At 32.1% G+C, this 27,893-nt stretch overlaps 1 protein-coding gene and 1 long non-coding RNA gene across 3 annotated transcripts; one reads left to right on the top strand and one right to left on the bottom strand.

Moving 5' to 3' along the window:
* The first annotated feature begins 1,151 nt into the window (after window positions 1–1,151).
* On the top strand, window positions 1,152–5,160 carry LOC109341247 (pre-mRNA-splicing factor SPF27 homolog). Its single transcript, XM_019579104.1, has 6 exons — window positions 1,152–1,502; window positions 2,219–2,394; window positions 3,106–3,189; window positions 4,494–4,563; window positions 4,655–4,788; window positions 4,869–5,160. Exons 1-6 carry the CDS (start codon window positions 1,269–1,271, stop codon window positions 4,906–4,908), a joined length of 738 nt encoding a protein of 245 aa, XP_019434649.1. The 5' UTR covers window positions 1,152–1,268; the 3' UTR covers window positions 4,909–5,160.
* Window positions 5,161–25,247: 20,087 nt separating this feature from the next.
* Window positions 25,248–27,003, bottom strand: LOC109341249. Of its 2 annotated transcripts, none has more exons than XR_002106921.1 (2): window positions 25,955–27,003; window positions 25,248–25,443 (listed from the first exon to the last, which is right to left on the bottom strand). It is a non-coding gene; the product is annotated as an uncharacterized LOC109341249 (long non-coding RNA). The 2 variants fall into 2 exon arrangements; XR_002106922.1 differs by having other exon boundaries at window positions 25,248–25,434.
* Window positions 27,004–27,893: the final 890 nt, after the last annotated feature.

Below are 27,893 nucleotides of genomic sequence, written 5' to 3'. Positions count from 1 at the left end.
GAAGGAAATGGGAAATAAAAGAAATCTTCATCCTTGTTTGGGAGTATAAAATTTAGACGAGGGAGGGTAAACCAATGATAATGTAAGAGTATTTTTTATTTTTCCTTTAAAAATGTAATTAACAATGAGAAATGAGCAATAATGTATAATTATATAATATTACTAAAAATATTTAGCTATTTTGACATTTTATCTTGAACAAACCCCAAATTGGGATAACTTTAAAATACGCAAATGAAGGGTTTTGGAGGATTTGAGAAGTCCTACACAACTTTCCCCTCTCATTCATCCAATTCCCAAACAAGGGAAATGCTTTCTACAGTCACCCATTCCTTTCTCTTTCCCTCTAAAATCTCACTCCCAAAGAAAACATAAGTCAATAAAGAAACTCTCAACCGAAGAAGAAAATGAGATAATTTCAACCCCATAAATTATATTTAATAACAAACCATTGTTTTGACTATATATTTTGTGATCTTCATATACTTCTAGTTTTTGTACATGCTTCCTCCATACAATACTTATTTACATTTATAAATAACAAACAGCTTATAACAACTAACAAAAACAGTTTACAATCTTCATAAGAAAATATTTAACCTTAGTAACCTTACCATTTAAGTTTAAAAAATAATATATTTTTTATTTACCTACAAAAAACACTTTATTCATTGCTTTTATTTCTTGTTGTTTTAGGTTTTTATTCTATTCTTCTGAAAACTATTATTTTGCAATTTTAATCCTTTGGTTAAACTTTTATTCTCATTCTATCATCATTAAACAGTTATACATATCACCACATCATTAATCTATTCTATTTTAGAAAACAAATATGACTATTGTAATAAAAAAATTAATTTTTTTGGGTAACTATCCAATGTTATTACTCAATTAGTTAAGAAATAATTCATCTTAATAAATATCATTTTTCCAAGAATTAAACTTCTAGTATGATACATGAAAAATCGAATGACGTAGTTTTCACTAACTTCTCGTTGGTACATTTATTATAGGTACATATATATTATTCCATAATAAATGTCACTTCATTAATCATTAACTTGTGAGTGGTTATTAATATATATATATATATATATATATATTTAAGATAATTGTATGCATGAGTATTAACCCAAGCAAATAGTCATTGATTGAGTTTGGAGTCCATAAAAGAGCCCAACTAAGCCTAGCACACGCTTCTCTCCGATATTCCATTTTTACCCCTTCTTTCTTTCTCTCTCTCTCTGCTTCAACCAAAGCAACCTACCATGGCGGCACGAAACAACGCCGAAGTTATGCTGTTAGAATATACATCACCTTCTCATTATCAACAACCAAATGCTGATATCATCGACGCATTACCTTACATCGACGACGATTATGGCGATCCTAGGGTTAAGTATGACGTTGATCGTCTCATCGAAGAAGAAATGCGCCAAAGCACCAAGAAACCCGCTGATTTTCTCAAAGATCTTCCTCCTCTTCCAAACTTTAATTTTCAGGTTTTTCTTCTTTCCTTACCGTAAATGTTGATTTCAGGTTTATTCATGTTTTTTTGATAAATAGGTTAATTAACTTTGCAATTAGTTCTTCTATGTTTTCTAATGTAATTGTTGTTTAATTTTTAGTAGTGGTTAATGCACAGTATAATGCATTATTCTGTTGAGATGCATTAAACGGGTTTGATAGACATGGTGAAGTGAGTAGCTATGAAGCATGGACAGTTCAAAATAGTTGTCTCTGTGTGGACATGTGTTATGACACTTTCAGATACTTCTAAGTTATAACTGTAATTTGCAATTTTTATGTGTACTTTTTAAATTCATTATAGATGGAAATATTAGAATAATTAGATAAATATTAGCATTACATTAGGTTTACAATGATCCATACTAGATTGTAAAACATTGATGTTAATATTATGCTAATTTCATAGCTGGCATATATCCTATATATATTTTTACTGGCACTGTTGCTTGCCTTTTGACTTGGGAGATCATGATTTCAAATCCTAGAAACAATCTCTTCATTTGCGAGGGTAAGGCTGTGTACATCTTACCCTCCCTAGACCCCACTAGATGGGAGCCTAGTGCATTGGGCCGTCCGTTATCCCTGTGTCTTTGTGGTAACCATGCTTGTTAGGTGAGTAGAAAACAGGATTGGTGAAGAATGTCTTGCAAGTTCATATCTTAGTTGTGTTTTGCACTCTGAATTCCAGGACTACCCAATGATTGCTCGGGAGCATGAGCGTGTAAGAGCTGGGAGGCCTCCTGTTTCGCTTGATAGGTCACGATATGAGTTAGAAATGCCACCGGTGAACAAAAGGAATGATGAAACTGCTTGGAAGCAAGCTGTACAGAGAGCGCAACGCCTGCTACAATATCAGATCATGAGGTATGCGCTTGTGCGATGTTAGTTAGGACACATTTGGGTAATCAACTTAAGTGCTTATTCAATAAGAATTTCCAAATAAGTTGAAAATAGTTTATGGAAGGTCATAAGCTATTTTCATAAGCCTAAATAATCTCTTTTAAACTTCTTCCAAACACCCCCTTAGCCTATTGTCTCAAGTTTAAGATTGTCACTAGGGGATTTTTATGTTGTTCCTAAGTGTCAAATCAATTGTGCAATTCATATGGAAGAAGGATTCTACAATACATATCCATAAGGGATAACCTTACCCGACCCCCTAGTGATGCAACATAAAGTAACTATTTTTATAACTAAGTTAACCATACTTTATTCAAATCACCTAGGAGTGCCGTAGTGTTGCCTCATTTAGAAACATCACAAGCACATAGTTTGTGGCACAAGATTACGAGGCTGAACTGCTGCTCAGTTTATGCTATTATCATGATTCATCCTATTTTCAAGCATAAATGCCTTTCCTTACATTGAGCATATAGTGTGTTCTAACACTTTATGATGGATTGTCCATGTTTATCTTAAGCCAGCTTTATCATGCAGCATGACATTAAATGTTTAAACAAACATTTTAAGAATTAGACTGTTAAAAGCTTTTTGCTTATATATATATATCTCTTCCAGAATCCACACCATTTTCAGTGTTTACATCTTCAAATGATTTACCTGGTCGATCTGCAGGATGGAAAATTTGGATTTGTCATTGAAATATGGTCCTGATGCTTGGAAGCAGCACAACCAACGATTGGAAGTATACTTGTCAAGGTATGTTGATGAAATTGTTGTGTTTTAGGTATAGGATCTATAGATTATGTTTTAAATAAAAAGTTGAAAACCTGCCTTGGATCCATATGACTGGCAAAGAGGATATTTTTTCATGTCCAATTTATATTTCTTGCCTCCTATGTACAGCTTAAGTTTTTGGGTTGATTTGGTTCTTGAATAACATTCTATCTAAATGAATACTTTGTTAGTAAAGATGGTACCTGAGGCAGGCAGTGTCAAATGTGCATCAGACATTTCCCCCCAAGTTTTTAAGTATTGGATATTCAATTTTGAATAGGCTCCCTCCATATTCAGACTTGTATCACTTAACCCCCTCAACCTTGATTTATGTTGACTTCTCAGTTAACTTAATTATTCATTAATTTTTATTCGCACCCCCATATGGGCTATGATAGTATGGTTTAAGTGTTCAACACCTGCTCCACCTGCCCCTTTCGACTTTTTTTAATCACCAAACCCCATTATAATAGTTGTGGATGATAGCATCTGTGCGGCAGTTGTTATGCACGTAAATGATGAAGAGATTGGATATGCTTTCACTGACCCACAGACATTGAGACAAAGTGCAATATAGGGAATGCATAAGTGTGTACACAAACATCTGTTGGTAGCTTGATTAATGTAAAGGTTTAAAGGACATGTTTGCTATCACCATATAAGACCAACTTTTAAACATAGACCAAACTAAGGGGGTACGTGAAGGGGTAAAACTGTATGGAGGTAGGTTGAGAAATTGTTGACTCCAGTTAAATTTAGAACAATTGTAAATCCTCCTAATTACAAGATTAAGAAAGTTTTGAATTTTTTATATTCCCAAAACAATGGTTCAGTTACTTTTTCGTTCAATACTTTATTTAGTACAAGGAAGGTTTTTAGGATGATGCATTAGTAGGATATAGCAAAACTCAAGTTAACTGAAAACCTAACATTTTCAAATTCAACCAAAGTTAAAGTTGGTTAAATGTTGAAAAAATGGGTGGGGTTAGTTGAGAAATGATGAAATTACCCGAGTGTTATCTCTTATCTGTAATTTATCCTTTTCCTTTCATTCATATTGATTAACTGTTATTCTCTTTTAAATGACTTGGTCATCATCTTTCTTCGTTAAGTTTAGTTTGGACCTGAGTTCTTTAGATTTGTGTCTTACTAGTCAGTATATAGGTTCATCTCACTTATCATAGCAAATAGATGAAGATGTTGCTTTAACAAGATAAGACCCGGTCTTTGCCTGCATATTTCATGTTTGGTATGGTCTTGGTTACACTTGTGTTATCTATTTTCAGAATGCAGAAATTAGCTCAGGAACAAAATGAAAAGATCGAAAAAGTAAACCGTGAAAGGAAATATCATCAGGTAATATATGACTTTCTTGTCAACCCCTCTCTGTTATTTGTCAAAGCTCTGTTAACCAATTACTCACAAAGCTAATTTCCACTATTGTCAGCAAAATACGGCGTATGAGCTTAATGCTTTGTCCATGCAATGGACGGAGCTCTGTCAGAAAAATATTGACATCCAAGCGGCGTGTGCTTCGCTTGAAGCTCAGTTAACAGGACTGAAAGTTGAAGCAGCAGAAAGGTGATTGCTCTGTGTAAATTTTGTTTTTCTCGCCTGATTTCATCTACTATTGGCGTTAATCAGTACTTTTTTCTGTACAGGGGTTGGAACTTGGAAGCTATCACAGAAAATGGCCAATGATAAATTCTGAATTGGGAGATTCGGACGTTCTTATCTAGTTTTGTATCGGTAATGAATTTGTTCAACTCAAAAGTCCTGACTTCAATTTCTACCCTACTTCTCAATGTTTTGTTTAGTTAATATCATGAAAATTTACCCATTAGCTCATCCAAAAAGAGTGTAAACTGGTTGAAGGAAAATGTACAAATTTTGCATCCAACTAAAATGTCAATTCCAATTCAATCCCGAAAATACTACTTGATCGGCAGTTTTCCTATCCTTCGTTATTATTGGTTATTCTTGTTCGATTAGGTATCAGCTTTACATTTTAAATCTTAAATTTACAACACTAACCTGAATGTGTTGCATGGTGACCCTGGAGTCTTGTAACACAGACAAGACCGGAAAGTTTGAAACAACCAGTGGGTTTCACTTAGTATTGAGGTTTAATAAAGCCAAAACTTTAGCTATCAACCTACTTACGTCCCAAAGACTTATAGCAAAAATCTGGGACCTTGTACTGAATCTTATAGCAAAACAATTAAAGAACAGAGATATGTCTTCTATACTGAATCCTTTGTTTGTAATTATGTGGCGTGGATCTTATTTAGTGGGTCAAAGAATATGATATCGAGCCCTAGCTTATTCATTTTTTTATGCTTTTCGCACAACCGTGTTCTACTAAAATTGTTATTCCGTACATTAGTTTTTTAATGCAATTATGTCAATTGTCATTTTGAAAAGAGTTTTATTATTTTACGTTCTCAGGCCAAGTTTTAAAAATCTGAAGATACATTTTATAGAAAAGGGTGATTTTAAGTAAATAAAAAACTTTTATGTACATAATAAAAGACTTTTTTGTACATAATAATAGACTTATCTTTTTTTTGGGTACATAATAAAAGGCTTATCTGTTTTGGTATAATTAAGAGTACCTTTCATCTAATGGATAAAGATTAATATCTTTAGAGTGTGTGGTTGTCCATCTTTATAAGATTGCTATTAGAAATTAAACATTTAACATTTGGTTTAGTACTTTTTTAATGATTGACCATTTTAACAAATGTCGCTCTTAGGTATTGAATCTACAACCTTTTGATCATTCTGGGGATGTAGCAGAATTTTATACCACTTGGTCAATGTTTTGTTGGTTGTGTATTTTTTGTTCGAAATCTTAAGGCTGATATAAGTTACATAATTTAAGGAAATGTATAATAATTATGATAAAAAATTTACAATCTTCATAAGTAGTTAACATTTTTATACAATCATAAATTTAGTAAAATCCTAAAATCTATAATAATTTTAAAACTATACAACTTACAAAAGTTATATTTGTAAGGTAGAAAAGTATGATAAATGTGCAACACATAGAGATCAAACCATATATATTTAAATATAATTTTCAACTATACATTTATGTGTTACACTAATTTTTTAATTCATAAATATTTTTAGATATTTAGTTCTTATGCTTTATTCATTGTCAACTTTGGAGAGGAAAATGAGGTCATATAGCACGAAGAAGTCAAATCACACTTGATGTTAGGACTAGAATTTTTAATTTATAGGTATTAAATGACAAATACTCTTTTTTCTATATACACTAAAAAATCATTTTAAAGGAACAAGTCCCTTGTCCCACTCCTGCTCAAATCTACCCACATTTCTTCTGAAATTCTAAGCTCAATCCCCACCAATCGTTATTGTGTTGAATCCAACGCACCAGTCACCAACTACAAGTGACTTTGCCTCCAACTTCGTGAGTCTTGTTGCGGGTGAATCTCAATTTTGCTAATGACAAGATACATTACTAGAAGAAGAGGATGATGATTTTTTTTCATTAAGAAAATTAAAAGATTTGTAGTACTCGTAGAATAATACATAGTTCAAAACATATTTTTTCTAAGTGTGTACATTCATAATATCCAACCAAAGCCAGAGTAAATCAAACATATGCTTATTGCCTAGTGTTTTAATATGACTATTATACTTCTTCTATGAAAGAGGTTTAGTCAAAGGATCATCAATATTATCATTAGCATGTGTTTTGCATATTTTCATGTCTCATCTATCAATTATCTATTGAATGGGATGATATGTTTGGACGTTGATGGTATCTTCGTTCCTTAGCTTGAGCAATGGCTCAATTGTGGTCACAATTAGAGATGGCAAAACGGGCCGCCCGACCCGTTTCGCCCGTGTCCGCAAATGCTCGTAATATTTTAAAAGGGCACAAACATACCCGCATTATTTTAGTGGACAAAATGGCATGCCCTGTCCGTTTTAAAACGGGTATACGGGCATCCCACGGGCATTGATAATAAATATAAAAAGAAAATTCTAATACAATAAAATAGAAAAATAAATAAATAAAGTATTTGGACAATTTTTTTTAAAAAAAACTGATCTTTTATATGAAGTTGAACAAAATATACCACATTACAACTTTTTTAAGACAATAAATCACATTACATCATAATTTACTTAAAAATTTCTTCATTATTTTATTACATCAAGCCCGCGGGGTGCCCGCATTGCCCAATAGAAATGTCTGCGGGCATTGCGGGCAAACGGGCTGGGCGAAACGGGCAAAAAAGCAAATTTTGTATGCCATAACCGCAAAAATTTGTAGGCTATGCGGCCCGGCCCGTGGGCTTAGCCCATTTTGCCATCTATAGTTACAATATTGCCTCATTGGGTCCACAATGCTAGGAACAACACTGAGTTCCAAAATGAACTTCATTTTCAAAATTGTTCCTTTGGATGCATTTGAAGCACCAATTTACTCAACTTTTATTGTGCAATCAACAATTGTTTCTTGCTTTGAACTCTTCCACCTTACACCGCGACCATTTAAATAGAACATGTAACTCGTTTGCGATTGTGAATCATCTTTATCAGTTTGGAAGCTAACATCAATGTAGTCTAGTATACTTAGCTCGTCTTCCCCTCCATATACCAAAAATGTGTCCTTAGTCATACTCAAGTACTTAAGGATGTTCTTCAGAGCAGTTCAGTGACCGTCACTTGGATCAGACTAGTATCTAATCATCACACTTAATGCATATGAGGCATCTAATCGAGTTCATAATATAACATACATGGTAGATCCAATTGGTGAAGCATATGGAATCTTATTCACACAATTTATTTCTACTTATTGGAAGGAGTCTAAGCCTTCGAAAGGTTTATGCCATATGATATAATCAAAGATCATTTATTAAAATCTTGCATGTTGAACTATTTCAATACTATATCGATGTATGTGCTTTGACTTAGAGTAAACAAGATCTTTAATCTATTTTTATAGATCCTAATGCCCAATATGTAGAGAGTTTCACCTGAGTCTTTCATAGACAAAAACATTTTCCTAATGTGAAGAGTAGGAATGTTATTTCTTATGAGAAGTTATTTCATCCACATACAGAACATGAAATACGATTATGCAGTCACTAACCCTTTTGTAGATGCAAGGTTCATCTTCATATTTTATAAAACCAAATTTTTTAATAGCTTCACCAAAATGAAGACTCCAACTTGTAGAAGCCTCCTTTGGTCCGTAACTGGATCCATCAAGTTTACATATCATATTGGTACTAATAGAATCGATAAAACCTCTAGTTTGTGTCATGTATACATCACCAATAAGATTTCCATTAAGGAAATTCGTCTTAATATCCATTTTCCAAATTTTATAATCACACTATGCTACTATATCAAACAATATCCTCACAGGTTTAAGCATAACAAGAATGGAAAACGTTTCATCATAGTCTACACCATGAACTTGCTTAAAACCTTTTACCATCGGTTGTGCCTTAAATGTATTTACTTTACCTTCTATGTTAGTCTTCTTTTTGAAGATCCACTTGCACCCAATAGACTTTACCCCCATTAGGTGGTTCAATAAATGTCCATACCTTACTTGTGTACATGTGATCCATTTCAGATCTCATGACTTTCAATCATTTCTCATACTCTGTACTTGAATTGCCTCATGTTAAGTCGTTGACTCATTTGATTCATTAACATTACATCTCCTTCCTAAGTCATGAGAAAACTGAGTTTACCATGTGAGGAACACACTATATATGACGTACGCAAGATTTGTGCCACATGAACTTGAGGTGTCACAACTGCTTGTGTCTCTTGATCCTTTTCTAAGTGAAACTTTGTGGCCACTTGGTGGTTCTTGAATTGCTTCAAGTTATACTTTCTTCCCAATGATTCCTTTAGAGGTAAACTCTCTTTCCAAGAATACATTAGTGCTAGCAACAAACACTTTTCCTTCGACAAGATTGTAGAAATGACAACCTTTAGTTTCCTTCGGGTAAACCACAAAGAGGGTTTATCTAATTTAGGCCTAAGCTTATCCGAAACTTCACATTTCACACAAGCCTCACAACCCAAATCTTTGTAAAAGACATACTAGGTTGTTTCCTAATACATGTATAATATGGTGTCTTTATACAAGCACGGGATGGAACTCAATTTAGTGTGAAAAGCTGATGTTATTTTAACGATTTAGATAAGGAAGTGCATTTTGGAACTAAGTGTTGTTCCTAGCATTGTGGATAAAACAATCAAGGCATAGAAAATTTCCTTGATTCATGCTTGTGTCATAAGAAATTAGTTCACTACGCCAATTATTTTAATTAACAATGGTCATACAACAACACAATTTTGAATGACGCTGTTAAAAACGAGGCAGAAGAACATCAACAACACATACTAAAGCAAGCATTGTCAATGTGTGTAACTTCAACATCGTATTCTTGGCACATCGTTGTTGAACATCAGTAACGTTAACGCTAGCTTGAATGAGTTATTTTTAACAACGTATTTGATAGAAAACGTTGTTAATGTTAACCAATTCCACAACGCATAAATAAGAAAGCGTTGTTGCAGATGACACAATAACAACATTTTCTTAATTATGCGTTGATGATGTTATACGACTTTTTAAGTGTCAGCGATATTAATGGTTGAGTGGTTATACGTCTCTTCATTTGTTGAAATATTAATGGTTGAGTGGTTATGCGTCTCTTTGTTTGTTGAAATATTAATGGTTGCTCATATATAAATATTGTAGTTCATTTCATGTTCTATTTCATCAGTAAGAATATGTGTTTCTATAGGAGTATGTTCATGAAGATAGGAGAAAGAAAATACAAAGTAACCAAAAAGAGAGCAGACAACAGATCTCAACAACTTGAAGTGTTAAAACTATTATTTTTTTTCTGTTTCATAATCATGTCAATGAGGTCTCTAACATCTTTTGATTTTCCAAAAGGGCCCAGATTTATGAAGGAAAGTAGTTGTTATACAAGATTTGTGTGAGATGAAGAATTAATTTATAAATTACTTAGTTCATTAATTTTCTTCATTTGATCAGTTTATTATTTTCCTTCATTGAAATCTTGTCAAGGAGGTCTTTAACATCTTTTGATTTTAAAAAATGACTCAGATTTCAGAAGGAAAGTGGCTATTATATAAGATTTGCATGAGATCAAGAATTAATTTCCAAATCATTTAGTTCATTGATTTTCTTCATTCGGTTCATTGTAATCTACCAAATCATTTAGGTCATTAATTTTCTTCATTCGGTTCATTGTAATTGGTTCATTGTAATCTACCAAATCATTTAGTTCATTAATTTGCTTCATTCGATTCATTGTAATCTACCAAATCATTTACTTCATTATAATGTATTTTGCCTCTTTGAATAAATAATGAACAATTATTTTGGATGTTATTTATTTGAATGATTGTTTTCTTTAATATTTTTGCAGTTTCATATTAATAAATAAATTAACAAAACTTAATAAACACAAAAAATAAGTTAACAATACTTAATGTTTAATATTTTTGCAATTTCATATTAATAAACACAATAATATGGTAATTTATTTCATGACAACTTTATGTTAATTGACGTATTTTCAGGTTGTATATATTTTGATCTGTAATCAAGGTGAAGATTGTTGGGGATGTTTGAAATATGTTATTGTATGAAGTCCCACATTACTTAGCATTAGAATATAGTATAATATCAATGCTATATATTGGACAAAGATCTCTTGTTATAATGTGCACCATATATAAGCACCAAATAGAAACACCCCATGGGCAAGTGGGCCAATGGGTGTGCTAGGGTTTGTAACTCTTATTCTCTAATAATATATTGGTAGCCGCTTAGTGCTCCCGGGGATGTAGGCACAATTGGCCAAACCCCGTTAACAAATTCTTTTGTTTCTTCTCTTCTATTTATTCTATGCACATTATTTGATTGATTGTGGCCAACGCTGCGCAACGATCACTTCCGCTGCACCAACAATTGGTAGATGACTCTTAACCTATACAGTAGATAATCGCCAAAGATGGTGAATGTGTGATGGCTAGACAAGGTGCATCAAAGGTAATGGCAAGGATAGAGTAGATGAGTTGAAGGAGAAAGAAGCATCGCGGAACTGTGGTGTGGGTGATGTATGTGTTGATCCAGAACCCCATAAGTTCATGTATTGGGTTAGGATCAATGTGGAGATAGAGACAGAGGTGTTGAGTTAGACACTGATAATATCTTTCTAGATGTTGAGAGAATGTTCTCATTGGAGATGAGAAAGAGAATATCGTAATGGTGTGTGTGAGACGTCATAGTGAAAGATATTAATTGTTAGCAGATCCATAAAAGCACAAGGGCGATGGCTGACTTTGATGTAGGGTGTGACATGAGCATTGGCTTTGATGCAAGTTGTAACACGAGCATTGGTAGAGATGCAGAGGTGTGAAATAGGCATTAGCTTGGATGCAAGGATGTGACACATACATTAGTTAGAATTGACGCAGGGTGTGTGCTGTAGGTATACTCCTTATGGTGGAGTATGATAGTTCTTTTGCACTAGGATTGTCGGAGTAGACAATGGTGGTAGCGGTTGAGGCTTTCCAAGGAAGCTCCAAGATTCAGTTTGACTGACTATTGAAGAGGACGATTGTTGGTGAAATTTTATGTAGAGGTTCCAATATATCGAAAGACTTCCTAGCAATAGGTGGCTAGGCGGCGTGTTCCATTTGATGGCGGTACGAGAACTTGCAATACACGTTTGGAGAGCTAGGCTCTTGGTAACATCGTCAAGGATACTCATAAGGTTTATGCTGAAGGGAAGCAAACTCTTATGTGGAAGAATTGTTAAAGAGAATTAGACATTGAGAAAGGTGGAGCTAGATATTCGCTAAGGTGGAGATTCTTGTGTAGAGTTCCAAAATGAGCGAGATATTCGTCTATTTCAATCAAGGTGAAGATTGTTGAGAATGCTTGAAATATATTATTGGATTAGTCCCACATTGTCTAGTATTGGAATAGAGTAGAGTAACCAATGTTATATATTGGACTCAAGTTCCTTGTTATAATGTGCACCAAATATAAGTACCAAATAGAAACACCCCATGGGCAGGTGGGCCCATGGGTGTGCTAAGGTTTGTAATCCTTATTCTCTAATAATTTCTTGGTAGCCGCTCAACGATCCTGGGGACGTAGGCACAATTGGCCGAACCCCATTAGCAAATTCTCTTGTTTCTTCTCTTCTATTTATTCTATGCACATTATTTGATTGCTTGTGGCCAACACTACGCAACGATCGCTTCCGCTGCACCAATAAATAGAAAATTTTAATTTAATAGCGCATAATTAAAAATACGCTATTAATTTGGAAAATGACTTCAATTTAACAGCGCATAATTAAGATAATGCTGTCAATTAGATTCTATTCAACAACGCATCAATCAGGAAGCATCGTTGATGTATTCATGAAAATGAGTAATAAACAATTGGATTTACAACAACAACGCAACCCTTAATAAGCGTCGTTGAAGAGGTCAATACAACAACACTACCATTAATATGCGTTGTTGAAGAGATCTTATTAAAAAAACACTATCTGCAACAAGCGTTGTTGAATTGTTACTATAGTTTAAATATCTAAAAGATGAATCAGTTCCCTCTACGCTCACAAACTTAATCGAAAAGAAAACTCAGACTCTCAACAAACCCTCATACTCTCATAAACCCTAATACTCTAAAAAACCTCAAAAAACTTCATCAATGACTTCCCAAAGTGAAGATCATGGTTCTCACAGTGGTGACGAAGCTACACTGACTCCACAAGACAAGCAAATCGATGCTAAAAAACGAACTCCACGTGGAATGACTTCCATGAAGAATGTCATTCGGGCAAGAAGTAAGGATGTGAAGATAGAAGTTCAATGGAACTCAAAATGACAACCATTAAACTTGAAGGGTGGCAACTCATTGGTAAGCTACATTGTGGTTAGGCAGAATGTGAAGCTAACATTCAACAAATGGGATGATGTAGGGAATGTCGTGAAGGAGCGTTTTGAAATGAAATAAAAGTAAGATTATTTTTCAGTTTTTGTGTTTTCATGCAATATATGAATATGTGTTTTCATGCAATGAACGTATATGTGTTTTCATGGAATGTACATATATGCATGTGTTTGTATGCAATATAATTAATGTACATGTGTTTTTATTTCAGTCAACTTTTGATATTGGTGAGGAGCATAAGGATTATATCCTTAAATCGACTAGCAAGGCTCTCCGACAATTCTGAACTGATGCCGGAAAATTATTCACAGATGCTGATGACAATGTCAACCTAAAACCTCCAATGAAATATACAAATGTCGTTGAAGAAGAGGATTGAAAGACTTTTGTCACCATACGCACACAAGACGTGTCTAATTGTTGATGTTAATGTTATTTGTTTTTTCAGAAATTAAGTAATGAAAACGCAAAAGGACATCTAAGCCTTTGAAAACCGCAGTAGGGTATCTAAGCTTTTGCAGAGATTGTAGCTTAGGGAATTTAATTAATGTCCAATGTAATGTATATGATTTGGTGTATGTAATATATGTTTATGTAACATTAAAGTGTAATTAATGTTCAGTATATAATTCAGTTGAAATTCAGTTGTGTTCATATAGTTGTAATTTGATGTTTATGTAATAGTTTGTTGTTTTGTTCTGTTTCTGTATGCATTCAAGTTATTTTCTATTGTGCTTAATTTTGTAGAATTAGGAATAATGGCTTTCAACAACACTTTTTTTATGAATACACTGTTCTTGTACCTATACAACAGCGTTTTTTTAACAATGCGTTGTTGATTATGTTTAATTCAACAGTGCATTCGTAGAAAAGCGTTGTTGAATACTTACCTTCTTTATATTTAAATGAGGAGTTCTTCCATAATGCTATATGTAGGTGGCACTTTTGATTAGGTATCATTGACAGAACTATCTTTATTATGCGCTGTTGAAGATACTATGAGATCCTAAAAAATTAAATTGTTCTCGCATTCTCACACATTCAGCAATCCCAACACTCTTTTACTCAGCGACGAAACTCAGTACTCTCAAAATCGACCTCGAAAATCATTCAACCTCATCATCATTTAACATCGAATTTCGAATATCATTCACTCATTCAACACAAAAGTCCTTCTTCACCGATTTCAAAAATCCTTCTTCACCGATTTCGAAAATCCTTCACTCGTTTAACCTCAAAATCACCAACCATGCATTCAACACCGAATTGAAAGTGAGTTTTCCTTATATTTAGCTTGAAAGTGAGTTTTCCTTCACCAATTTGCCTTTTTAATTACATTATATTTAGCTTGTATTGAATTATAAATATTTTCCTTATAAATGAGTGAACGTGATTTCACTCATTTAGCTTACATAATAATGTATTTGATCTGCTTGGTGAGATGAACTCCAAGCTTTAACTTTAGGGATTTCTTCTCATTATATTTTTTTGTTAATAGAAAATGGATCGAAAATGAATGAGTATCAATTGATTGACGAATGAGTGTCAAGAAGGAGTGAAATCATTTGTTAGGTTTGCAATTGAGAATGTTGAAAACCCTAATAGAATTGTATGTCCTTGCTTAAGATGTTGTTACTCAAACCGAATTACTCCAAATGAGTTAAAAGTTCATTTAGTGTGTCACGGTATTGATCAAAGTTACACATGTTGGACAAGACATGATGAGAAGAGAGACGTGGTGGATTGTGATGATCAGATGCATATGAAAGACAACTACACAATGCATATGAAGACGACCGTTTCATGTTGAAGATACTATGAGATCCTAAAAAATTAAATTGTTCTCGCATTCTCACACATTCAGCAATCCCAACACTCTTTTACTCAGCGACGAAACTCAGTACTCTCAAAATCGACCTCGAAAATCATTCAACCTCATCATCATTTAACATCGAATTTCGAATATCATTCACTCATTCAACACAAAAGTCCTTCTTCACCGATTTCAAAAATCCTTCTTCACCGATTTCGAAAATCCTTCACTCGTTTAACCTCAAAATCACCAACCATGCATTCAACACCGAATTGAAAGTGAGTTTTCCTTATATTTAGCTTGAAAGTGAGTTTTCCTTCACCAATTTGCCTTTTTAATTACATTATATTTAGCTTGTATTGAATTATAAATATTTTCCTTATAAATGAGTGAACGTGATTTCACTCATTTAGCTTACATAATAATGTATTTGATCTGCTTGGTGAGATGAACTCCAAGCTTTAACTTTAGGGATTTCTTCTCATTATATTTTTTTGTTAATAGAAAATGGATCGAAAATGAATGAGTATCAATTGATTGACGAATGAGTGTCAAGAAGGAGTGAAATCATTTGTTAGGTTTGCAATTGAGAATGTTGAAAACCCTAATAGAATTGTATGTCCTTGCTTAAGATGTTGTTACTCAAACCGAATTACTCCAAATGAGTTAAAAGTTCATTTAGTGTGTCACGGTATTGATCAAAGTTACACATGTTGGACAAGACATGATGAGAAGAGAGACGTGGTGGATTGTGATGATCAGATGCATATGAAAGACAACTACACAATGCATATGAAGACGACCGTTTCAAGGAAATGACAAACATTATCGAAGAGGATCTTCAGGATTGTCCTGAGATGTTTCAGCGGTTGATAAGTGATGCTGAGAAACCATTATATGATGGTTGTACTAAATTCACAAGATTGGCATTAATGTCAAGGTTGTATAAGTTGAAATCTGTTAATGGATAGACTGGTAAGAGTTTCCTCGACTTGCTTGCACTTTTGAAGGAGATGTTGCCGAAAGATAATGTGCTCCATTCTCGAACTTATGATACAAAACAAATGATATGCTCCAATGGCATGGACTACACTAGGATACATGCTTGTGAAAATGATTGCATCTTATTTTTTTAATGAGTATGCTTCATTAATGTTTTGTCCTAAATGTAATGCATCACAATATAAGAAGGAAGATTCAATTCCCAAAATGGTTGGATGATATTTTTCCATCAAAGCAAGATTCAAGCGTATGTTTAACAATGCCAAAGATACAAAGAAGTTGATATGACATGATTGATCGAGGCCGTACCCGATACAAATAATATAACAATTAAAACTGCAGTACTAGGAAGTGACTCCTAGGTCATTTCCCAAGGATTATCTTTCAAGCAAAGCTTCAAACACCTTATACTCACACACACACAAGGGGGTTTTTGTTGTTGGATAGTATGAACATAAATCAAATTCAGAAACAATAGTTAAGCAATGTAATAAAATGGCTAAATCCCTTTCGTTTGTTTGTTCACAACTCAATCCTCGGTTTCAAAAGATTATTTTCAGATTCCAATCATTAACTTCCGAATTTGATGAGAATCAATTAACTAAGCGATAATAAATTCAAAGTTCCATAACCTAAACCTCAAACTAGGCGAAATCAATATGAGCATGAAACGATTAACAAATTCACACGAACTAAGCATTCATGCACTAGAGCGAGTAAATCAACTAAGTGAAGATAAACTCAACCAACCAGTTTCTAAGCACTGAAATTAAGCAAACCATACTCAGAAATAAGATAGAAGAAATCAGCAATAAAGAAACCGAAAATGCATTAGTAACAAAACCTCAAGAGTTGTGATACATTACCAAAAGAACTCAGTCCAGAAATTTAGCCTTCCATGGCAATGGAAGAACAAACCGAAAATGAAAAATGAAGAAGGAGTGAAACCCTAGCAGAGCAAAAAGAGGGAAAACGAAAATGTGTTTATGTTTCAAAGTAAGGAAAAGTAAAGTGTGTGTGTTTGGAGTGGGGAATCTGAATTTAACCCCTCCAACACACACAAAACCGAATTGGGCCTAAACAATATGCCCAAAGCTAAATTACAATATAAAAAATTCCTAAAATAAAAATACAATCTTCACTTCAGCACATATCCTCCACTTCCATAATGCCCAAAATGCGATTGGTGCCAAATGTGATATGAAAATGATAATAGATTTAATGAGGCCAAATAATCCCAAATTAACTCATTTTAGGAACATTAGTCCAATAAAGTCTAAAACACTAAACCATGTGAAACAAAGTCAATTAGGCACCAAGAATAATCAATCATGCTAAATTAAGGTTATGAAAAGTGTGTAATATATTGCTCATCAATGATGTCGACATGATTAAAGATGGGAAGCTTCGGCATCCTGCAGATTATCCTCAACAGAGAAAAATTGATCATGACTATCCTAGTTTTGGTCAAGAATCAAGAAATCTACAGCTTGCATTGTCAACGAATGGAATTAACCCACATAGTGTTCAAAGTTCCTCCCACAATACATGGCCAGTGATGTTGGTGATATAGAACTTACCTCATTCCCTATGCATGAAGCGTAAATATGTGATGTTATCTATGTTAATTTCGGGACCTAAAAAATCAGGAAATGACGTTAATTGAAGACTTGAAGGAAATGTGGGAGACATGCATAAATGTGTACGATGCATATAGGGAAGAAAGACTCAACTTCAGGGCTTTGTTGTTCGGCACAATCAATGATTTCTCTACCTATGGTAATCTGTCTGAATATAGTACAAAAGGACATTTTGCATGTCCTATAAGTGAAGACAATACTCATTCAATGAGATTTGAACATTGTAAGAAGAATGTCTTCCTTGGCCATTATATATTTTTGCATTCAGATCATCACTATTGATGATGGAGAAAAGCATTTGATGGAAACAATGAAAAAGGTCGTGCTCCTTTGCCGTTGATGGGTGACCAATTATTTCAAAAGGTAAAGGGTTTGAAATATAACTTTGGTAAACCTTTTGCAAAAGAAATTGTCACAAATGGGCGGAAGAAAAGGTCAATCTTCTTTGAATTGTCATATTGGACTTCATTATATGTAAGACATTTCCTCGATGTTATGCATATTGAAAAAAATGTGTTTGAAATTCCCTTTGGTACATTACTCAATGTCTCTGGTAAGACCAAATATAGCTTGAATGCAAGGTTGGACCTGGTTAGTATGTGAATAAGAAAGGAATTGAGGCCGATAGTGAAGGGAAAACATACATTTTTACCTCCAACAACTTATACTTTATCGAGGAAGGAGAAAATGGAATTTTTTAAAATTCTTCATGGTGTTAAAGTTCCAGAGGGGTACTCTTCCAACATTTAGAACCTCGTATTAATAAAAGATCTCAAATTAAAAGATCTCAAGTTAAAAGATCTTAAGTCTCATGATTGTCATGTACTTATGGAGCATTTCTTGCCTATTGGAATACAGTCAATTCTACCTAAAAAAGTTCGAGGAACCATAACTAGGTTATGCTTCTTCTTCAAGGCAATTTGTAGCAAAGTGATTGACCCTGAGAAATTACCTGCATTGCAAAGACAAATTATTTTCACTTTATGTGAGCATGAAATGTATTTCTCACATTCGTTTTTTGACATAATGATTCACACTAGGCATTAATCTTGTTCGAGAGACACAACTATGTGACCCTTTCTATATGAGATGGATGTACCCCTTTGAGCGTTATATGAAGACATTAAAAGGGTATGTGAAGAACCGATCAAGACTCGAGAGTTGTATTGTCGAGCGATATGTTGTTGAAGAAGCTCTTGACTTTTGTACCGGATACCTTACTGATGTTGATTTCATGGGCATTCCAAAGCCTCGATATGCAACAGAACAACATTTGATGAAGGTATTATTGTGAATGAAATATTGACTATAGCAAGAACCAAATTGGAGGAAGCGCACTTATATGTTTTACGTAATGCCGATGAGGTTGAGCCATAGGTTGAAATACACAAGGAGATGCTAAGGAAGTCTTACCCAAGTAAGAATGAAAATTAGATTTCCAAAGAGCATAATCAATGTTTTATAAAGTGGCTAAAAAATCACATTGATGAAGAGTTGAATACAAATGCACATTCAGTTTCTAAAAGATTGAAATGGATAGCTAATAGTCTAAGTATTTATGTTTTATCAAAGTAAAATGCAAAATAGTGGTGTGACTCTTGTTGCTCGAACTTTACACATGTCAAATTCCCATATTTGCGAACATGTCATACTTTGGAGTGATTGAACAAATATGGGAACCCAATATATGCGAACATGTCATACTTTGGAGTGATTGAACAAATATGGGAATTGGATTACACAATGTTTCAGATGCTGGTTTTTATTGTATGTGAATTGATAACAACAATGACTTCCGAGTTGATGAGTTAGAGTTCATGCAGATGGATCTTAATAGGCCAGAATATAAATATGAGCTATTTATTCTAGCATCACAAGCTCAGCAAGTATTCTATGTTAGTGACCCATCTGATATGAAATGGTTCATTGTTCTTTTAACTAACAAAATAATCGTCAATAATATTGATGACAAAAAATATGAAGATATTGATGAAGATGATCCTTTTTTGGGACATATTAGTCGTGTGAGAGCGGACCAACTATGGATGATGATTTATATAGAAGAGATGATCACATGAAGAGCTTTGGGTGAATCAATATGTTTCTCCAAACAAGGATGATCTTACAAGCCAAAAACAATCAAAGAAAGGGAAAAAGTAGATGCAATTAGTCTTTGTATAATTATAGCTTAATTTTGATTGTTTCGTGTGAGAGCGGACCAACTACGGATGATGATTTATATACAAGAGATGGTCACGATGAAGGGTTATGGGTGAATCAATATGTTCCTCCAAATAATGATGATCTTACAAGCCAAAAACAATCAAAGAAAAGAAAAAATTAGATGCAAGTAGTCTTTGTATAATTACAGCTTAATTTAGATTGTTTGTAATTTGTATAATTTATTTCTTTGTAATTTGCTTAATTTTTTATATTTGTAATTATGTACTCTTTCAAAATATAATTGACATGATATTCGTTGTTTGTATTGTATTGATGTTAATAAAACAAACTGTTAGCCTGTATTAATATGTTTGTGTTGTTCAGAATGTATAAATATTGTATTATTGAGAATGTATGTTCTTCTAATGAATGTATACACATGTATTAATTTATAAAAATCAACAGTGAATCCAAGGGAAAGCACGGGCATGCATTATTGTAAAGGCTTAATACAACAACGCTTTTTATAGACAATGTTGTTGTAAATACTTAATGCAACAACACAATGTGTGTGTTACGTTGTTGTATTAAGATGTTGTTTGAGAATATTTATGAATTATACAACAATGTTTTTTTGATAATGCGTTGTTATATATATGTACTACAATAACACAACAATAAGCGCTACTAATAATATTTATAAAATGCGTTGTTTATGTAAGACTTATATGAAGCGCTTTGTGGATGATGTGCTGTTGGATTTATATGCACTATATGATAGTGTTTTTTGTGTGATGCGCTATGGTACATATTCAATACAACAATGATTAAGAAACGTTGTTAATGATGATAATATACTACTGCGGTCAAATATAAAGTGCGTGAAAATGTTGTTATACATCTAAAATACACGTTGTTGAATTGCAATTCTGGCATAGTGGTTTTTTATTCAAAATATTAATCGATAATTAAATAGATACAAATAAGCACGTAACATTTTACCCGCAAATGTATATTGTAATCACTCAACTATTTTATTTATGTTAGTATGGCGGCCACTACCTCGAAGTAGAGATTCACCAAGGCACATGCACCCTAAACATATTGGTTATCCCTGTGTAGGTTGATGTATTAGAAAATACATCACATTTTGTCTTTATTTTACTTGTAAATTCCTATCTAAATTATGATTTTAATTAATATTTGTTGCATTATTATTTTGTTAAGATTAAACATGAGTTATTTATTGTTTTGCATAGAATTAATTAAAATAGCATCACATGAATATTAATATAATGAACGATATGATTTGATGATGGCCACACACTTTCTAGAAGATGCAATAAAGTGAAGATAAAGTCAGATTTAAATTGAATTTATTTTGATTGAATTTGATAAATCACTTTGGTAAAGATATCAATTGTCTAATAATGCAAATGTTATGATAAATTATGATATTTACAAGGGCTATAACTAGACTCCTTGTAATCTTATATAAACTATTAATCGACAAATTGGTCAATTAAATATTGAATCAGATAGTTATAAACAAGTATAAAGTATGATATTCACAAGGGTTTGAGCAATATTTAGTCATTCAACACTAATTACAGTCATAAGCAAATGTATTTTTCCACAAGTGGCTTTGATTTTAGAATTAAACAACTAGAAATTGAAATACAGATGAAATATGATAAAGAACATTGGTATTAGATTTCACCATTCAACCTTTCAATATCAGATTGATTTAAATCACATAAACTATCAATTCTTGGATTTCCTCAACATCATTTATGTTTAACATCATTATTATCTTAATGAGAAGATCAACTCAAACTATTAATTATTTGAATGATTAATAAAGAAATTTTCAATAAGCTTGGATGTTATCTTGACTAATCAATTTAACTTTATTCCTTGAAATTAGATCTACTCTATGATATATTCTAGTTTAGACTCAAACCCGTGATATCTAATAATACATTCAACATCTATAATCATGCTTTAGGTGATCAAAGTAAAACAAACATTAAAACCAAGAATAAACCATTTAAATTATTTCATAAAAATTAGTATTTTAATTAAATCAAAATAGATATATGAAAGTCAATAGTTTCATCTAATTTCAACAAGATATGAGTTAGTTAATCATTTCCATGGTAACCAACAAAGTGGAGAAGTATGAAGATTCTCCATGGAAGAGCACTGGAATGAGTTCCACGAGGTGTCAATGACTTCAATCTTCAAATATCTCTCTCCAATGGGTTGCAAAAGCCCTAAAATTATAAGCCTAAGGAATTAAAAAAATGAGGAAAGGGGGAATAGTTCCCCCAAAAATGAGTATTTTTATCTTTAAAATGTTGTCGGGTCAAGCACTCTTGCTAAGAAAGAGTATCCATGGTGAGCAGTGACCTATAGAAGCACTCGTCTCGTTGAGCGAGGTATTCAGTTCTCACTCAGAGACGATAAGCTAGTTGAGGGGTCATGGCATTCCAAAATGAAAAAGTTTGTGTAACATTCTTGCTCAGAAACGATGTGCTCGTTGAGCGAGACCTTCCTTCTTGTTGAGTGAGGGTTCACTCATTGAGCGAAGTCTTCATTATCGTCGAGTGAGGTTTTGCTCACTTAACGAGACTCTACTTGTTGAGCGAGATGCTTTGACCATTTTTGAAGTTTTCCACACCCATTTTTCTAGCTAATTGTTCTACAATTAATACGTTCATGAAGTAGACTGTACTATTTGTACACTATGAGAATTCATACACATTTACGCATTACAATTGTATAAGTATGAGCAATTTTATTTAAAAGGTGCATCATAAGTCAGTGTAGAATAGTTGAAAAGGACACTAACCATAAACACACAATTTGAGTGAGCAAAACATGAGTTATACTCACAATTATATAATAGAATTTATGTACTTTTTCCCTTTATTCTTCAATAAATTGTCTTTTTGTTTCTCTATTATTATGAATGAGTAGTTTCATAGTTTATGGGCTAAGGTCTCAACCCTTAAATATGGTAGATTAGGTTTCTCAGCACTCATTCTTATGAGTGACAAAGTTTGGGTATTAGAGAGTGAACCTATATGATTGTATTAGTCATATAATCATACCATTTAAATAGATTAGGGAAGGATTAAGATATTAAGTTTAATATTGAACATATAATGCAAAAAATTGAATCTTAATTCAAGAGATTATTCTCGGAATTCTTAGGGGGCACCGTTAGACAACAACGGATAGATTCACAAAATAACCAATAAAAGATTCTCTTGAATCTTGTACTACAAAAGTATCGACACACTTCAAATAAATATGTATTTTATTGTTCAAGAGAAATATTAAATATTTTTGGGTTTTCTAAATGCGACTTAAATTTAATAGAAGGATGCGGTGAACTTTAGTTCATTAGCATCTTTTGGTAATCTCTATGAGAGAAATTCTTCTTGCATCTATTTTAAATTCTCCTTAATTTTAGATGTGGTATACTATTTCATTATATAAATTAATATTTTATGAGAAAGTGAATATAGATAAATTAGTTTAATCAATTAGATAATGGGTAAAGATTATTTACTTTAAGAATAAATTTAAAAAACTTCATATCTTAATTATAGTTCTAGGGAAATATAATAATTTAGATTTATCTAAATGAATCACATCTCTTAAATAATTACTCCATTTGGTATTAATTTTTTTACCCGGGCGACAGAATCGTTACACCTGGGGTATTGTATGCAACATAGTCCTCGACTTTTTCATGTAGATTGCTCACTCCTTGCGAATTAATCTTTTTCTATCTTCATTTTTAAGGGTCGTTAAGAGCCAACTAGAACATAAATCCCTCGCATCAACATAGTCCAACCGGATGGGACGTGATTACTATTTCCATTTTTACTTATAAGCAACATAGGTACAAAAGTAGTGCTTTGGAAAGAGAATGAGACCAACAAAATGTTGATTGTAATAGTTAAATTCTTCAATTTCTAGAAGTAACACTTGTCAAGAGATAGAGTTATGTGCTCTAAAACAACTAGTTCATTACTCAAAATATGAGAAAATATTTTTGGTAATACAAAAAAGAAAAAAAATGAATAAATTTAGTGTTTTAATTACTGTCCGTTCAATATTTTAACTTTTACGATTATACACATATTTAAAAAATTAATAAATAATATGAAATTTTATTTTAATTTACATTGGAAAATGAATAACAAATAAAAGGATGAGTGAAAAATATGTATTACATTTCTTATATATCAAAAAAATTGGAATTGAAAAAAATATCAAAACATATAACAACAGCTATAGTATTAAAGTGCACTTAAACTTAAATAACTCTTAATCATCTAGTTAAACATTTAAAATTTGTAAAAATAATCGGAGCTCAATAAGCTCATTGTTAAAACAATTACTGCCAACTTAGTTTCATTAAGAGTCATTAGGACTTAGTCATTTAAGTGTTGCTTAGAAAATAATAATTTAAAATAATCATACTCTACAAACTCCTTAAGCAACATTCTTAAACAATCACAGTTTATTTAAATTGCTTAAGGGTATGTGAGCAAAGCTTCTAATCAAGTCTTAGCAAAAATTATTTAATAAATAGTAAATTACACTGGTATTGCTGAGATTTAATTTTTTTTAATAAAGAGTAAATTACATCGGTACCCCTGAAATTTAAAAAAATTACACAGATTATCTCTTATTTAAGAGATAAAAAATTACACAGATTATCTCTCATTTGAGAGATAGGAAAATTACATAGATTATCTCTCATTTTTACACATACAAAAACTTATGTTCTATATATTAGACTGTCTAACCATTCAGGAGAAATAAATATAATCTTTTAAATAAACAAGAGAATGAGTATATTTAAATTAAACAAAACATGATATATTGTAGAAAAAAATTTAAATAATATAAGAGTCACTACATCTTTATTATTTTTCGTTCATTATGATAATAAAAGGGTCACTGAGAAATAAGTATAATCTTTTAAATAAACAGGAAAATGAGTATATTTAAATTAAACAAAACATGATATATTGTAGAAAAAAATTTAAATAACATAAGAGTCATTACATCTTTATTATTTTTCATTTATTATGATAATAAAAGAGTCATTACATCTTTATTATTTTTCGTTTATTATGATAATAAAAGAGTCATTATCTCTTTAGAATTATTAATGAATTTTTTAATAAAAAAATAACGAAAGGGTTTCTTTAGGTGTAGGTGTGTAATTCACTCTCCAATAAATATTGAACAAAAGAGAAAAAGATATATACACTGATAGTATACAAAATTTATACAATGTCATTGAATCATCCACCATTGATATTTAATTATCGTTGATTTTTCAAAACAAAAAAAAAATCCAAATGAAGGATAAATAATAATGTACATGTATATAAATCTTTACACTGTCCATGTACAAATTTTACACTCCTAAACAGAAACAAGAACAAGAGCGTGCAGGATCCAAAAGCATCTTGCAAAATTCTCATCGTATTGCATAATGCTTAAGGCAGTAGTACATCACAGTGCTTGTTGTATCTAATATTACGTTGCTGCAGCTGCAATTCCTTGCAAATGGAAGGAACTGATTAGAACTTAGAAGCACTTGTTCATAACATTCACATTTCCTTAAATGCGATAACATTTTCTTAAACAAAAAAATATAAATTTTTGCTTTAGAATTTAGAATAATAATACACAAATTTCTTTTGTCAAAGTTAGAGATCCGTTAAACAGCTTGGCTACCCTTTTGTAAACCATTATCCAACAATACTCAACAAATATTTCTTAATAATTATCATAAAAAATGATACATTATGATAATATGATTGACGAACCGTGTGAAAATGATACAATACAGTCTGTGTTTCAATGGTTAGAAAACAATTCTGTTGGTGTTGCTATTTTTATACTTGTTTTACTATTTTATATATCTAGATATTTTTAACGTGAATAAATATTAAAAAAATAATATCTTGAAATTAACATTCTATGAACTATATTATTAATTTCATAGTCTTCAAAATCATGGAAATATATCACTAACAACAAGATTTCGTATCAAACTAGTTCATATACCTCACCATCTGTGAATGCAAAGATCCGATCTATCATGTCCAAGTATATACTTCCTGGTAAGAGAAAGAGATCAAGAATCATATCATATATTATACAAAATTATGTGCATAAATGTAAGTTTAAAAAAGTAATAAACAACTAATAAAGCATTAAAGGAGAAAAGTGTAGAGCTCCCTTCAATCCAAATAAGGATCTAACTATAGGTAATGAAGCTCCCAAGATATGGAAGCCGTAGAACTACCCCAAAAGAATGTTATTTGGGTAGAACTATGGGATCCATAGCATAGCAGCATAATCAACCTTGCAAGATCCTCCATTGGACTTCAAGGAGCTCTACTCCATAAAACCTTTTATTTTGATTTTATCCATAAATAGCATCAAACACTACTAACACAACTAACAAAGCGTTAATCTAATGATATAATAATATACTAAAGTTTAAGATAGACTAAAATGTCAAATATTTGATTTCTAGAAATGATGCTTAGAAAGAACATTCATACACACAAAAAGAAATTATTTCCTTACATATACCGTTTGTTATACCAAAAAACCATAACACTACAACCATTTAAGTTATACTCGCTTCATCCAAATCAATAAAGAAAAATACCAAAAGATGAGGAAAATAAACCCAAAAGTTAAACACCTAATCACAAAAAGTTCATAGTTACATATGTACCTGTCCAAAAGACACAAAAAACTTCTGAACCTTCAAGTTGGTTCAAGATACAAGACTACATATGAAAAACAAACTAACAGAATCTATGAGCCTTTATCACAAAGAAATAAAGAAAAAAAAAACTACAGCTAAACATAAACCAAAATCTCAGATCTAAAACAAAATAGAAGAAATAATGAAAAACCACTCATCTAATATAACCTAACTAAGAAATGAAGATGAAAACTCATCTTCAACTCTAACCACACCGAAAAGCAAACGCACTTGGTCAAGGACCCTAGGCAACTTGGAAAAGAAAGCCTATATATTTTGTATACTGTAAACTAAGGTTATTCATTCAGTCATATATAGCACTTTGAAAAAGAACCCGTGGAGTTTTCCCCATCACACAGCTAAGATTTTTTAATACCCTTCGAGGTAAACTACCCAACAACCCATTATTTTAAAGTATACATTTTACCAATTAACTAGAAGAAGTGGTATACAAAAAAGAAGTATAATCATGATATAGTTTCTTATAAAATCTTTCAATAAATCATTTTTTTCATATTGAAAAAATAATATATATCATTTATAAATCAATCATTAATATATAAAGTATCAATTTATGATATACTGACATATGTTACTTTTCTTAAGTATACCTGAAAAATGATACTAACTTGGTGGACCGAGCCGTGGAGGCTAGGCTAGCTACCACTTTTGGATTGCATGTCACGATATGTATTGGGAAGTGGTTTCTACAGAAACCCTCTTGTAGTGCTCATCACGTGTTCTGCTGTAATTGAGATTCTAGTTCTACCTGGAAAAAATTGGTTAAAAAGTTAGTTAATTAGAAGGGGGAAATTAATAAGAGCTATAAATTTATGCTTTGATAAGTTGGATTCTCTTTTTTTTTAGAGAGGTCTGTCCTGATGAGTTTAAAGGTATACATTTATTAAAAAAAGTTGGGAATATTTCCTAATATAATTTTTAATGTGATCTAATGTATACGAAATAGATAAAATTTTAATATAAATTTGATGATTTTTTTGTACCACCAAGAAAACCTTTTTACCATATCGTTAAGGAATTAATTATTTATTCATGCATGACTGTTCCTCTAATAGTGATGCTTCCATAAATTGAATCCTTAATATTTTACTTTTTCTTTTGGATCAAATAGATCTTACACTACTAAATCAACTAATTAAGGAAAATAATATTTATTAGATTTATTATATTAACGTATTTGTATTTATATTACTTACGCAAAAT

The sequence above is a fragment of the Lupinus angustifolius genome, unplaced genomic scaffold (assembly GCF_001865875.1).
Source record: "Lupinus angustifolius cultivar Tanjil unplaced genomic scaffold, LupAngTanjil_v1.0 Scaffold_416, whole genome shotgun sequence".
In the NCBI taxonomy this organism is placed as follows: Eukaryota; Viridiplantae; Streptophyta; class Magnoliopsida; order Fabales; family Fabaceae; genus Lupinus; species Lupinus angustifolius.
This window is presented reverse-complemented; position numbering and strand designations above follow the sequence as displayed.

What these genes read in the sequence shown, in the direction of transcription:
- LOC109341247 (XM_019579104.1), top strand. Translation starts at nt 1,269, where the DNA reads ATGGCGGCACGAAACAACGCCGAAGTTATGCTGTTAGAATATACATCA. An exon ending in CTACAATATCAGATCATGAG is followed by an intron (nt 2,395 to 3,105) that starts GTATGCGCTTGT and finishes GTCGATCTGCAG; the next exon opens with GATGGAAAATTTGGATTTGT. An exon ending in AAAGTTGAAGCAGCAGAAAG is followed by an intron (nt 4,789 to 4,868) that starts GTGATTGCTCTG and finishes TTTTCTGTACAG; the next exon opens with GGGTTGGAACTTGGAAGCTA.